This window comes from Triticum aestivum, chromosome 4D, assembly GCF_018294505.1.
Source record: "Triticum aestivum cultivar Chinese Spring chromosome 4D, IWGSC CS RefSeq v2.1, whole genome shotgun sequence".
NCBI classification, from domain to species: domain Eukaryota; kingdom Viridiplantae; phylum Streptophyta; class Magnoliopsida; order Poales; family Poaceae; genus Triticum; species Triticum aestivum.
The window spans coordinates 131,310,399-131,323,090 of record NC_057805.1 but is presented as its reverse complement, the minus strand read 5'-3'; the positions used below and the strand labels follow the sequence as shown (position 1 = coordinate 131,323,090).

Genomic DNA, 12,692 nt, shown 5'->3' with positions numbered 1-12,692 from the left:
ATGGCCAAGAAGCAGAAGCTCTTCTCCGCCCTGCTCTCCTTCATCCTCCACGGGACTAGGCCTCCGATCTCCAGCCGGGTCACTGCCACCGCCATGACTGAATCGTCACCGCACCCTTCCTCGCTGCACCACCTCGGCAGATCCTCACATCCTCCCATGGCAGAGAAGATCGCCGCCGGGCGAACCCTCGTCCTCGACGTCGACGCCGCGCTTCTCCTCCCGTCGTCGTCATCCCTCTTCCCCTACTTTATGCTCGTGGCTCTCGAGGCTGGAGGATACCTACGAGGCCTCGTACTCCTCCTCCTCTACCCAATCATCTTAAGCATGGGCCGCGCCAGCGATGTGGCAGTGAGGGTGATGGCCATGGTGGCCTTCTGCGGGCTGCGCGCGAGCCGGTTCCGTGCCGGCCGCGCCGTGCTACCCAAGTGGTTCATGGAGGACGTGGCGGCTGAAGGGTTCGAGGCGATGAGGATGAGCAACGCCACTGGCGGGCGGAGAGTGTGCGTGACGAGGTGGTTGCCGAGAGTGATGGTGGAGGGGCTCCTAAGGGATTACCTCGGCGCCGAGGCTGTCGTCGGAAAGGAGATGAAGGTGCTGTGGGGGTTCTACACTGGTCTAATGGAGGAAGAAGACGAGGTGGTGTTGGAAGAGGAGAAGAAGATCATGGCGGAGGGTGATGATGCTCTGGGATTCTGCGGGTCGTTAGAGTTTCTCTTGCATCCTCTTTCACGTTCTTGCAAGGTACGTAGTGTAACATAAATCTCCATCTAGCAAGCCTGTACGTGTTTTCTCTTGGCAATCACTCCCCAGGAAAAAACTAATCATTATATAAAGAATTACAACACCATACTCTTTATACATACATGTGTTTGTGTGTCTGTTAATTACACCCGAAAAGAAATCTAAATGGAAATATGCGAAGTACGGAGTAATACGTGTATCATGCACATTTCATCTGTCAAATAAGTTGGTGCCGTGCTTATCATGCAATCCTTCACCTACCTACACATGCTTTTCTACCTTTCGCTCATGATCGGTTCATGTCTTACTAAATAATAAAGTACATTTCCTCAAAAAAATAAAAATAAAGTACCTCCCTCGGTTTCATAATGTAAGATATCTTTTAAAACTACACTAGTGTCAAAAAAATCTTATATTATGGGACAAATGGAGTAGTAGGAGTATATGATTTGATCAACCTCTCACCACTCACAATTTTGATGAACGAGTCGGTGTCTTGTACCATTTGTCACGAGCTTACCTTTTGTATGACACTTTGTCAAAGATATCACGCAGTACAACACATACTACATGGCAAACTTGTGAGTTGTGACGCATTTACTCTGCTCTCTGGGTACGACGTCCAGGATATATACCTCGCGACAAGAGACGACAGGGCCACGTGGCAGGCGCTGCCGAGGAGCAAGTACCCCAAGGCCGTGGTGTTCCATGACGGCCGTCTCGCGTTCCGGCCAACCGCTGGCAGCACGCTCGCCATGTTCATGTGGCTGCCCTTCGGCGTTGCCCTTGCCTCCGCCCGCCTCACCGTCGCGCTCACCGTGCCATATCGATATTCCACGCCGATCCTGGCGGCCACCGGCATGTCATGGCGGCTCAAGGCCGGCGAGCGGCCACCGCTGCAGACCGCTGGCGTCGAGCGAGGTTGCCGGCGCGGGCAGCTGTTTGTGTGCAACCACCGCACTCTCCTCGACCCGGTGTACGTGTCAGTGGCGCTGGACCGACCGGTGCGCGCCGTGTCGTATAGCCTCAGCCGCCTCTCGGAGCTCATCTCGCCAATCGGCCGCACCGTGCGGCTGACACGAGACCGCGACGCCGACGGACGTGCCATGGGCCGACTCCTGGAGAGTGGGGACCTCGTCGTCGTCTGCCCCGAGGGCACCACCTGCCGCGAGCCGTACCTGCTCCGGTTCAGTCCACTTTTCGCGGAGCTCAGCGACGACGTGGTCCCCGTGGGTGTCGCCGTCGAGACGGCCATGTTCTACCCCACCACGGCGGGGGGCCTCAAGTGCCTCGACCCGTTCTTCTACATGGTCAACCCGAGGATGTGCTACACGGTGCAGTTCCTGGAGCGGGTGCGCACGGCGGTGGTCAGGGAGGGGAAGGTGCCGAGCGCCGACATGGCCAATCTCGTACAGAAGAAGATCGGAGATGCGCTCGGATACAGCTGCACTATGCTCACCAGGAAGGACAAGTACCTCATGCTCGCCGGCAACGACGGCGTCGTCCGCAAAGTAGACGGCAAGTGCTCGTCTGCTCCAGCGGGGAGGACTGACAAGTGACAACTGATGATGAATCATATCTACAGCTGTCTATTTTGTCCTTACAGTTACTCGTCATGGATGAAAGTCATTGCACACAGTTTTTCTTTGTATAAAACTGGTATAGGTGACTGTTCATTTTCTATAGCATATCTACTCCTTCTAATCCATGTTAATTGTGGCTAATTTAGTACTACAAAGTTGTACTCTACTAAATTAATGGATTGGAGGGAGTATAAATAGATTATTGCACACGCAAATTTTTAGTGGACAACCTGCAGCTACTCGTACACTCCTGCTTAGATATGAATGTTATCAACTTAATGGTAGGATATAATTACTTGGTTAATGGTGACACTGATATTAGGCATGATAGTACTTAGTGGATGGTGCAAAACGTGTTTATAGTGTTTAACAATTTAACGTTAAACACAAGAACAACTTATACTATTGGATAGATGCGGTTGAATGAGTGAGATTTGTTTGATCTCCACGTCTTTTTTTCTATTAGTATATATAAATATAAATAGTGAAAGTATATTATGGGACTGGCTAGAAACCAGTCGATTGAAAATGCAATTTGGGTCAGTCGACTGGTTTCAGCCGTCCGATGAAGAATGAACGTTCAGATGAGCGTATTCAACCTCCAGCCATCGTCTTCAACCTTGAAACGCCGAGCCACCGCCAGCCTAACCGCCTTTTCACCTCGCCGCCCCACCCTCCCCTAACCCCCCCCCCCCCCCCCCACCATCAAGCTTGCCGCCACCCAAGATCTTCCTTCTAACCCCGGCAGACCTCCAATTCCGACGCCGGCGAACCTGCACCCCACGCCACCCCTAAGATAGACAAGGAGGTTGATGCTCCCCCTGCACCCGCTGCACCCCTAAGATAGACGAGGAGGCTACTCCGCCGCGGCTCCTGCTGCCTCCGCTGGCAGCCTCGGTGCTCCTCCGCAGTTGCTACTTCCTCTCCACCGAATCGACTGGCCCAAATTTGAATTTCAGACGATTGCCGTGCAACAAAACTGGTATATTATTCTTTTTGTGCCCGCTAACAATTCAATTTCAACCACCGCCCGCCAATGGTCATCATTAACACATTTTTTTCTTTTAAACTCCACCTTCAACCCAACTTTTTTTTTGAGAGCCTCCATCTTCAACCCAACTTTATCGCATTGCACCAGTCCAAACCGTTACTTTCTCTTATTCAACGATTACGGGCACTGATAATGGAAGGTCGGTGGACAAAAAGAAGCAAGTTGCCACCACTTATATTCAAACAGAAATCTCTCGTCTCTGCCATCTGTGCGTTCACAACGGTGAAAGTGCAATCAAGATTGGTACGATCGTTTCATGGACGCTGAAAGGAACGTCCACACCTAAGGTATTGTATTGTACGTATTGATGTGCGCTTATTATTGTATGTGTGTGTGCGCGCGCGTGAGAGAGAGAGAGAGAGAGAGAGAGAGAGAGATTGACCTTTGACTGTTGATGTGGCTTGTGGGGTGCCAAAAACAAGTGACACGTCAGTCTCAATACCATTTTGTTTTGTGTGTATGTGAGAGAGAGAGATATTTTGACCTTTGACTGTTGATGTGGCATGTGGGGTGCCAAAAACAAGTGACACGTCAGTCTCAATACCATTTTGTTTCGGTTTTGGACGTAAGTTATGAGGTTTTGAGACATCAAGAACAAAATGTAGCACAAAAAATCTCCAGACACTAGATTTTTGTAAACTTGAGGGACAAAAACATATTGTACTTTGTACATGTAGTATTCCCTCCGTTCTATAATGTAGTGCGTACAAGTTTTTTGAAAAGCCAAACTTTGACTAAGTTTATAAAGAAAACTATTTATATCCACATTAATAAAAATATAAAATGTTAATTACATCTTATGAGAATCTAATGAGATATGTTTGACATTCTAGATGTAAATGTTTTTCTTCACAAACTTGACAAAGTTTGTGAGGTTTGATTTTTCAAAAAATCTATATGCACTACATTATGAAAGGAAGAGAGTAGTATGTCTAGCAAAGGCTAAGAGTATATTTATCAGTGCAGCCTTCCAGGCCTCCTTTCTCTTTGGTCCTCAACAGAAGATTTTAGTGGGGGCTCTTCTTTCTGAGGTTTGGAAAGGTGCAACGAATTCCTTTCTCAATAGAGAAAAAAATCCCAAAGAGTGATTTGGATGATCCATGTATCACTGTGACCCTATTATGAATAGGAGATATATTTGATGTATTCGTACGAGGAGAACGGGAGATGATCGGGACACGGCTGTGTTAATTAGAGGAACCGAGACCACGCCGGCTGGCGACTGATGAGTAGGTCGCTGGCCGTGGAAGCAACAGGCGGCGGTTAGCCATTCATGGCGACGCGAAAAGGCATACTGTACTCGTGCCACCGCTGCCCTCAACACACACTACTGCTGAGTTAATCACCGAGGGCGAGGGGTCTTCTTTGTGCGGCGCGTGAGTGCGCCTGATCAGGTCCAATCAAGGCGGGAGGCGGCGATCATGCTTCATCTGCCGGCCGGCCGGCCGGAATCAATGCACCGGCCAGTCATCTACTCCTATTACCACTCCCGATTTTTTCCTGCCTTCTTTTGATCCGAACCTGGACCCCAAACAAGTTATTTTGGCATAAGAGCATCTTCAACCGCCGCGCAACGTGCTGCGCGTTAAAAGTCAGAATACAGCGCCGGGTTAGCCAGCTTTTGCACGCAGCGGTGCGCTGGCTCCAGCGGCCGCCGCAAATTAAAGTGCGCCCGAGCTTCTCCAGCAAGCGCGCTATATTTCATCTGTTTTTTCCTACTACGATTTGATACATATAATTGATACAAAATGCATAGATAGTTTTTTCTTACGATAGATAGTTCATAATTCGTCACATAGCCTGCTTCTACGATACAAAATAAACTGAAAAACTAGTACTACTCGTCCGACTCGGACTCTGCCTCGGTGATGTCCTCGTCCGACGTCTGAGCGTAGGCGTCAAGGAACGCTCGTCGCCGGAGTCCCAAAAGGACGCATCTCCTAGCGCTTTGTTGTATTTAGCGACCGCCTTCCGCGTTCGCTTGTCCTCGCGATAGGCGGCTCGTTCCTCCCTCCTCTTCGTCCTCCTTTTGGCAAAGAACTGTTCCTCGTTGATGATGTCTTGCAGGAAGCGATAGCTCCACAGCGCCATGGCTTGCTCGTCCATCTCGGCCAGCCTGAGACGACGCTCCCGCCTCCGGTGCTTGCGACGATCCTCGTCGGTGAGAAGCCACGGGAAAGGCGCCAACTCCTGTGCCCGCTCCCGCGTCGCCACGTCGGCGAAGTTCATGTCCTGACGGGACCACAGGAGGCGCCATGCCGCAGCGTCGCACGCGCGGGCGCCCTCCTGGGCGGTGTCGAAGGTTCCGAGGCGGAGGCGCATGCCGCCGCCCGACTGAATCTCGGCGGAGTAGTTGCCGGACGGACGCACGCGGACGCCCGAAGCTCCCCGGCGGCAAGGCGGCATGATGGCGCGGTGGTGGCATGTCGGCGGCAGAGGGCGATGGAGAGATGAAAAGAGCGGCAGAGGGCGCTGCAATTTATAGACACGCCGGACACGGTGCGCCAAATGTAGCGTGCGAGCTGCCGCCTTTTTTCCCACGCGTGCAATCGTTTCCCGCACGCGCTAGTTTCCCGCCACCGCTGGAGCGCGTGAAAACGTCCCACGTGTGATAAAAAGCCAATTTACCGTGCGCGCGTCTTTTGGCGCGACTGTTGAAGATGCTCTAAGATCAGAGTTCGCGCGCAATGGAGGCCTCAAGGATCTACTGAGCGGCACTGGTCCAGGTGAAAGTGAATATGTGACTTGGATAAAATAAAACCAATTTCTGACAAATAAAAGAGAAGCTAATATGCTCTGTAGTAGTACCATCATATACTCCTATGACCAATTTCTGACAAATAAAATCAATACACCGGCCAGTCATCTACTCCTATGACAAATTAAAGAGCAGAGAGACAAATAGAATAACATAATATGTTACTACTCCCTCCGTCCGAAAATACTTGTCATCAAAATGAATAAAAAGATATGTATCTCAAACTAAAATATGTCTAGATACATCCCCTTTTATCCATTTTGATGACAAGTATTTCTAGACGAAGGGAGTATCATGTAGCGATTTTTAATGAAATATGACTCTACAAAATAATAAATAAGTTCTCGGTGTCCATAAACTGGGCTGTTCATTCGGGCTTCGAACAACAGCTGCTCTCTCCGGCATTCAGGCGGGATGACGACAGAAAAGTATCTCATTCATGCTGCTCACGGGTTAGTGAGTGGACTGAGCATATGTAATTTATTTTTTTGCTTTTGGGCAGGGCGGACCATGGCACACTTTTGCCACCACTGTGGTTATGCACATGACAAGACTCATTTTTCATGATCCAAATTACATATTCTACAAAGCTAAATGCAATGCAATATAATGTTGCTGCAGGAAACTCAATCAATCGATTGGGAAGTTGGCGTTACAGGCCATGTGGACATTAATGTCTAAAATGTCATGTTTAATCGTTAGATACTTGATTGTGCACATGAAACTAACTGCGGTCTACAAAGGACGATAGTACATATAATTAAATCAAGGGCCCATACTTTCAACACTAAGGATGAAAAGGAGGAGGGAGAATATCATACAGAAACCAATATTCAATGGAAACTTCGTGGAAATCATATTTTAAAGTTTCAAAAAAAATCTGAAAAACATATGGTATATTAAGAGGGTGATGTTTTATTGTCACGCAAAATTTCAAGTTGAAACACAATACGAGATGTGAGCTATGAAAAAGACAAATTCAGCCGTGAATAGTGACATTACTATTCAGCACTATTTAATGCTGATTTTGTCTTTTTCATAGCTCACATCTCGTAATGTGTTTTAACCTGAAATTTTGTATGGTAATAAAATATCATCATCTTAACATCCCAAATTTTTTTCAAAAAAATTTGAAACTTCTAAACATCCTTTTCTCGTGGTTTTCACCGGTTTCCACCGAATGTTGGTTTCCATATGATATTCTCCCAAAGGAGGAACTGTAACTGACATGATGCGGCGTTCATCTTCATTGTTCAGTGTATGCACTAACAAAATATTAGGCCATGAATCGTCTACTGCTGGCTGGTTCCAGATAATTTGTTCCGGAAAGAACACAGGCAGATTCCTGGTGTGGTTTCTTCGCGAATAATCAAAGTGATAAATAGTAACCTTAAAAACTTTACCTGTGTTGGCCCCAAATATATAATTTTTCAAGAGCTTTGCTTCTTTCGATTTATGTATATTTCTTCAAGAACCATGATTGGAATAGGCCAGTACCACAGCAATAGCATTAATCAGTAATACTGAGATCGGTAATTCTGAGCACAAAACCTTTTTTCTTCTTTTGCTCCAGCCAGGCGACCAATTTTCTCTGTACAGTTACCAGTCCTACACATCGAATCAACTGTCTTTTGTGCACAACTAATGTCACCAAAAATCTGAACAGGAGCATGATCCGCCTTTGAAATGGTGGAACCTATAAGGATCTCTCAGGACAATTTCCCTGTCAAAAACCATGCTGACAAGCTTAAATACCAAATGGCAATCCGCACAGACCCTAAGATTCTTGAATATCCTTACTGTACATCCTTCCGGAACAGTGATAAGGCCATATGCCAATGCAAGCTTCTCGCTGTGATTCCAAAGGTTCTGCTCTTTCTGTTCCTCATCTGTATCATGCAGTGCCGATGAGGTATCAGCAACATAACCTACCTCCCTGAGCTTCAGAAAGATTTCATCTAGCTTCGCGTAGATCTTTTCTGTGTCATTATGACTCCGGTCACCAATACCAAAGGTGCTTACTTCTTTCTTCTGCTTAAGCCAACTGCAAGCAGGCCTTTTATTTAAATTGATGTTTTTCATGTGACTTCTCAGTCTGTCAACATCGGACCATCTTGCACTTGTCGCATATAAGTTCGACAAAAGAACATAAGCTGAGTCGTCAAAAGGATCCAACTCAAGGAGTTTCTTGGCGGCTTTCCTCCCAATATCCAGATTTTTGTGAGTTCTACTAGAGGACAACAGGCTACGCCAAATTAGATCATTTGGTAAGACTGGCATGTCTTCAATGAACTTCTCTGCTTCTGTAAATCGCCCTAAACGTCCAAGGACATCCACAATGCAAACACAATGCTTTATTCCAGGGGAAACACCAAATACAGAAGACATAGAGTTATAGTAATCAATACTCTTGTCCACTAGACCAGCATGACTACAAGCTGAGAGAAGAGTGACAAATGTTACGTAATCTGGCTTTCGCCCCATCGACACCATATGCTTAAATGTGTCCTCAGCTTCCTTGAAATATCCGTATTTTGCATAACCTGATATCAATGTATTCCAGCATTGTTGGGGTCGAACGGCAGGATCAGGAAGCATTTTCAACATTTCATCCATTTTTCCACATTTCCCGTACATATCCATTGCAGCATTAACCACATGACTGTCATTATCCAGCCCACACTTCACACCAAGACCATGTAGTTGCATGCCTTCTTCTAGTGATGCCAGGCTTGCACTGGATGACAAACATTCAGCTAGACAAACATGATCAAGATTATTTCCAGCATGCCACATATCCATGGAAAGCTTTAAGCCTTCCTCTCCGTGGCCATGTTGAACATTCGCGGCGATCATAGCATTCCAGGAAACAACACTTTTCTTGATGATTGTGCGGAAGACTTTAGTGCTTGAATCTAAGTCGCCACAGTTTGCATACATTGTGATCAGAGAGTTACTAACGTAGTCATCAGCTACGAACCCAGTATGGATTGTGTATGCGTGCAAGGGCAATCCATAATTGCGTAACTCATTTGAAGATTTGAAAGAACCCTGGATATTCACTATTGTTATGTAATTTGGCTTTAATCCTGCACGTCTCATCCAAGTAAATACCTGCATTACCTTGGTACAATCCTCAAGCGCTGAATAGCTCCCAATAAGTACGTTGCAACTAACAACATCATGAGTGGACATCAACTGAAATACTCTCTCGACATCTTGGATACAACTGCATTTACCATACATCGTGAGGAGAGAATTACCAACCAGTAGATTGCAGTCAAGACTTAACTGCAATATCATGGCATGAACCATTCTGCCATCCATCAAAGCTCCTGGACTTGAACATGCTCCTAAAGCGCTGGAAAATGTCATGCGATCTGGAGATTCATTAGTCTGAAGTAACTGACCTAGTGTCTTCAATGCATCCATGCTATTACCGCTTTGCACATATGACGAAATCATAGTGTTCCATGATATTAGATCCCTTCTGCCCATGCTCCAGAACAGAAACTCAGCATCAACCAACTTCCCAGCAGTAGAATACATATTAACAAGGGCATTAATCACGGGAATGTAAGAGTGCAGACCACCCCTGAGACACAGGGAATGAATTCCACTTCCAATGTTGACATAATCTGACGAGGCGCAGGCGCATATCAGGCTGCACATAGTAGTTGCATCATGCCTTAACAATCCACCACGACGCATATCAGAAAATACCATAAAGCATTTGCTGCAGAGTCCTTCATGTGAGTACATTGATACCATAGCGTTCCATGATATAGTGTCACGTCCCTCCATTCGATAAAAGAGCTTCTCAGCATCTTTCACCCTTCCGATGTTACCAAGCATTGTAATCAGTGAATTTGCAACGGAGACCTGCCTTTGTAGGCCAGAAACTAAGACCTGGGAAAATACCTGAAGCCCAGCCATCTCACTCTCAAGTGACCCACACAAGCTGACCACCGTCGCAAACGCATTTGCATTGCACGCAACACCTTCCATTCTCATCCGGCGATAAGCTCTCAATGCCTCTTCCAAGTACCCGTTTGACGACAAGGCGACCATCAGTGCCGTCCACGACACGACATTCCGCTCAGGCATCTCCTGGAACAACTTCTGTGCGTCCAACACATGCTTCCGGGAGCCGTACAGGTGAAGGAGCGCTGTCCCGATGTACACGTTCACCATGAGTCCGGCTTTGTGGGTCAGCGCGTGTATGGCGGCTCCACACGCGCGGCCCTCCTCCTTGTCCCGGCGCTCGCACGCAGTGACGAGACTGGCGAGAGCGAAGCCACTGAGGGGAACTGCACGTTCACGCATGCCACGCAACAGGTCGAACGCAGTGGATTCGTGGCCACAGCGGACGCAGCCGGAGATGGAGGTGTACCAGGAGGACGGGGTGCGGTCCGGCATTGCGTCGAACAGGTGGAGCGCGGCATCTGGTGAGCGGTGACGGAAGTAGAAGGCGAGTAGGGTGTTGCTGTGGAAGGCGCTGAGCGGTAGCGCGCGGCGGAGGACGGTCGCGTGGATGGCGCGTGCGAGGCGCGGGGTGTCGGCGAGGTGGGAGAAGCCGGTGCTCGGGAACTGGGCTACCGCGGGGTGCGGGTGGTCGGCGAGGAGGTTGAAGGGGTGAGGCGGAGATGGGTCGACAGGGCATGGTTGCGCAGTGGCGGAGAGGCGACGGGAGGGGCAGGTGGCGGCGGCGAGGCGCGGCGCTGCTCGGTTGAAGCAAGCGCGGGAGGACTGCCTAGCCAGTTTGGCGGCTAGGAAAATGGCGGGCGGCTTCGTGGTTCGGTCCTGGTCGCGACCAAAGAAAGAGAGGGTGAAGAGAAAGGAAACGGATTTTGCGCGGTTTAGCTTCTCGGCCTGTCGACGAAATGTAGGGAGCTGGATACGAATTTGGAGGCCCAAGCCCACTGTCATGACCACGGGCTTCCCTTCGCCCCGCAGCTCTCGACTCGCAGGGAGTCGCGGTCGAGAGAGCGGCTCGGTGACGTCGACACGCGTGGATCCGCGTCCCCTCGGCGGTCGGCATCTTGTGGGAAGGACTCCCCTCCTCTTCCACCTCCGCCCCCGGGCTTGCCTCCTCCAGGGTCAGATGCGGCCTACCGGGCACGATGGGGGAGGCGGGGCTTCGGCTGGTGGTGGAGATCGCAGTCAATGGAGAGGGGATGAGGAATGGCGGCTGCGAGACGATGAGGGTGATCTTGCCCGGTCGGCACGGAGGGCGCAGTCAGGAGGAAGGACCGGCTCTGGTCGGAACACCTCAGAAGTTATGTGCTTCAAGTGTGGGCATAATGGTCATTACCAAATCGAGTGCAAGAATCCGCTGCTTTGCTTCGTGTGTAGAGAGGAGGGTCACACATCCAACAATTGTCCCACACGTCTGACCAAGCTAGAGCTCATCATGTATGGATTTGGGGTCTGATCAGGGCTTCTACCTGCTGGAAGGGTGGTGGATGAGGAAGACCAGCTTCCTGCCAATGCGGCTTCCTTGGTGGTCACGGATGGCGATGCCTCCGAGGAGTCGATTAGGTTTGATTTATTGGATATGTGGGAATCAGAGTGGGAATGGCAGGTTACAATGATTCACCGGAACTGTTTTTTGGTGGTGTACCCATCCAAGCAGGCATTGAGGATGGCACAAAAGAGTGGCACGATTACCTTGCCAATCGGTGGGCACAAAGCCGACGTGCGGGAGCCATTCATAGAACCATACGCCGTCTCGTGGCTACAGGAATGTTGGGTAAGGATCTCGGGCATACCCAACCGGCTCCATCAAGTCCCGCTCATCAAGGAGTTCCCCCAGATCGTAGGCAACGCGGTGGTGGTGGATGAACTGACAATCGTGCGGCCGGATATGGGTGGGCTGCGGGGTGCTCCTATGAGGGCAAAAATCTGGTGCAAAGACCCTACCAAGATCAATGGGTAGTTTGAAATCTTCTGCGGCCTCAGCGGCTTCATGATGAGGTTGGATCTTGAGACGGGTGGTCCATTGGCTCCACTACCCCCTGATACGTCTCCAACGTATCTATAATTTTTTATTGTTCCATGCTATTATATTATCTGTTTTGGATGTTTTATATGCATTAATATGCTATTTTATATTATTTTTGGGACTAACTTATTAACCTAGAGCCCAGTGCCAGTTTCTGTATTTTTCTTGTTTTTGAGTTTTACAGAAAAGGAATATCAAACGGAATAAAACTTTCGCGATGATTTTTCTTGGACCAGAAGACATCCACAGAGGTTGGAGAGGAAGTCAGAAGAGTCCCGAGGGCTCCACAAGCCCTCAGGACGCGCCCTAGGGGGCGCCCCTGGCTTGTGGGCCCCACAGGACTCCTCCAACCCTAATCTTCGTTGTATAAATTCCCAAATATTCCCCCAACATCAGAAGAATCCACGAAAATACTTTTCCGCCACCGCAACCTTCTGTTCCCGTGAGATCCCATCTTGGGGCCTTTTTCGGCACCCTGTTGGAGGGGGATTCGATCACGGAGGGCTTCTACATCAACTCTATTGCCCTTCCGATGAAGCGTGAGTAGTTTACCAC

The 12,692-nt window shown here is 49.0% G+C and overlaps 2 protein-coding genes across 2 annotated transcripts; one reads left to right on the top strand and one right to left on the bottom strand.

Moving 5' to 3' along the window:
• Positions 1 to 2,300, top strand: LOC123096772 (probable glycerol-3-phosphate acyltransferase 3). Its single transcript, XM_044518559.1, has 2 exons — positions 1 to 741; positions 1,368 to 2,300. The coding sequence occupies exons 1-2, from the start codon at positions 1 to 3 to the stop codon at positions 2,298 to 2,300; spliced, it is 1,674 nt and encodes a 557-aa protein (XP_044374494.1).
• Positions 2,301 to 7,357: 5,057 nt separating this feature from the next.
• On the bottom strand, positions 7,358 to 10,966 carry LOC123096831 (pentatricopeptide repeat-containing protein At3g24000, mitochondrial-like). Its single transcript, XM_044518604.1, has one exon. The coding sequence runs from the start codon at positions 10,550 to 10,552 to the stop codon at positions 7,781 to 7,783; it is 2,772 nt and encodes a 923-aa protein (XP_044374539.1). The 5' UTR covers positions 10,553 to 10,966; the 3' UTR covers positions 7,358 to 7,780.
• Positions 10,967 to 12,692: the final 1,726 nt, after the last annotated feature.

Coding starts and splice junctions, on each gene's coding strand:
- LOC123096772 (XM_044518559.1), top strand. CDS start 1: ATGGCCAAGAAGCAGAAGCTCTTCTCCGCCCTGCTCTCCTTCATCCTC. Junction 742..1,367: donor CTCTTTCACGTTCTTGCAAG/GTACGTAGTGTA, acceptor TACGACGTCCAG/GATATATACCTCGCGACAAG.
- LOC123096831 (XM_044518604.1), bottom strand. CDS start 10,552: ATGCCGGACCGCACCCCGTCCTCCTGGTACACCTCCATCTCCGGCTGC.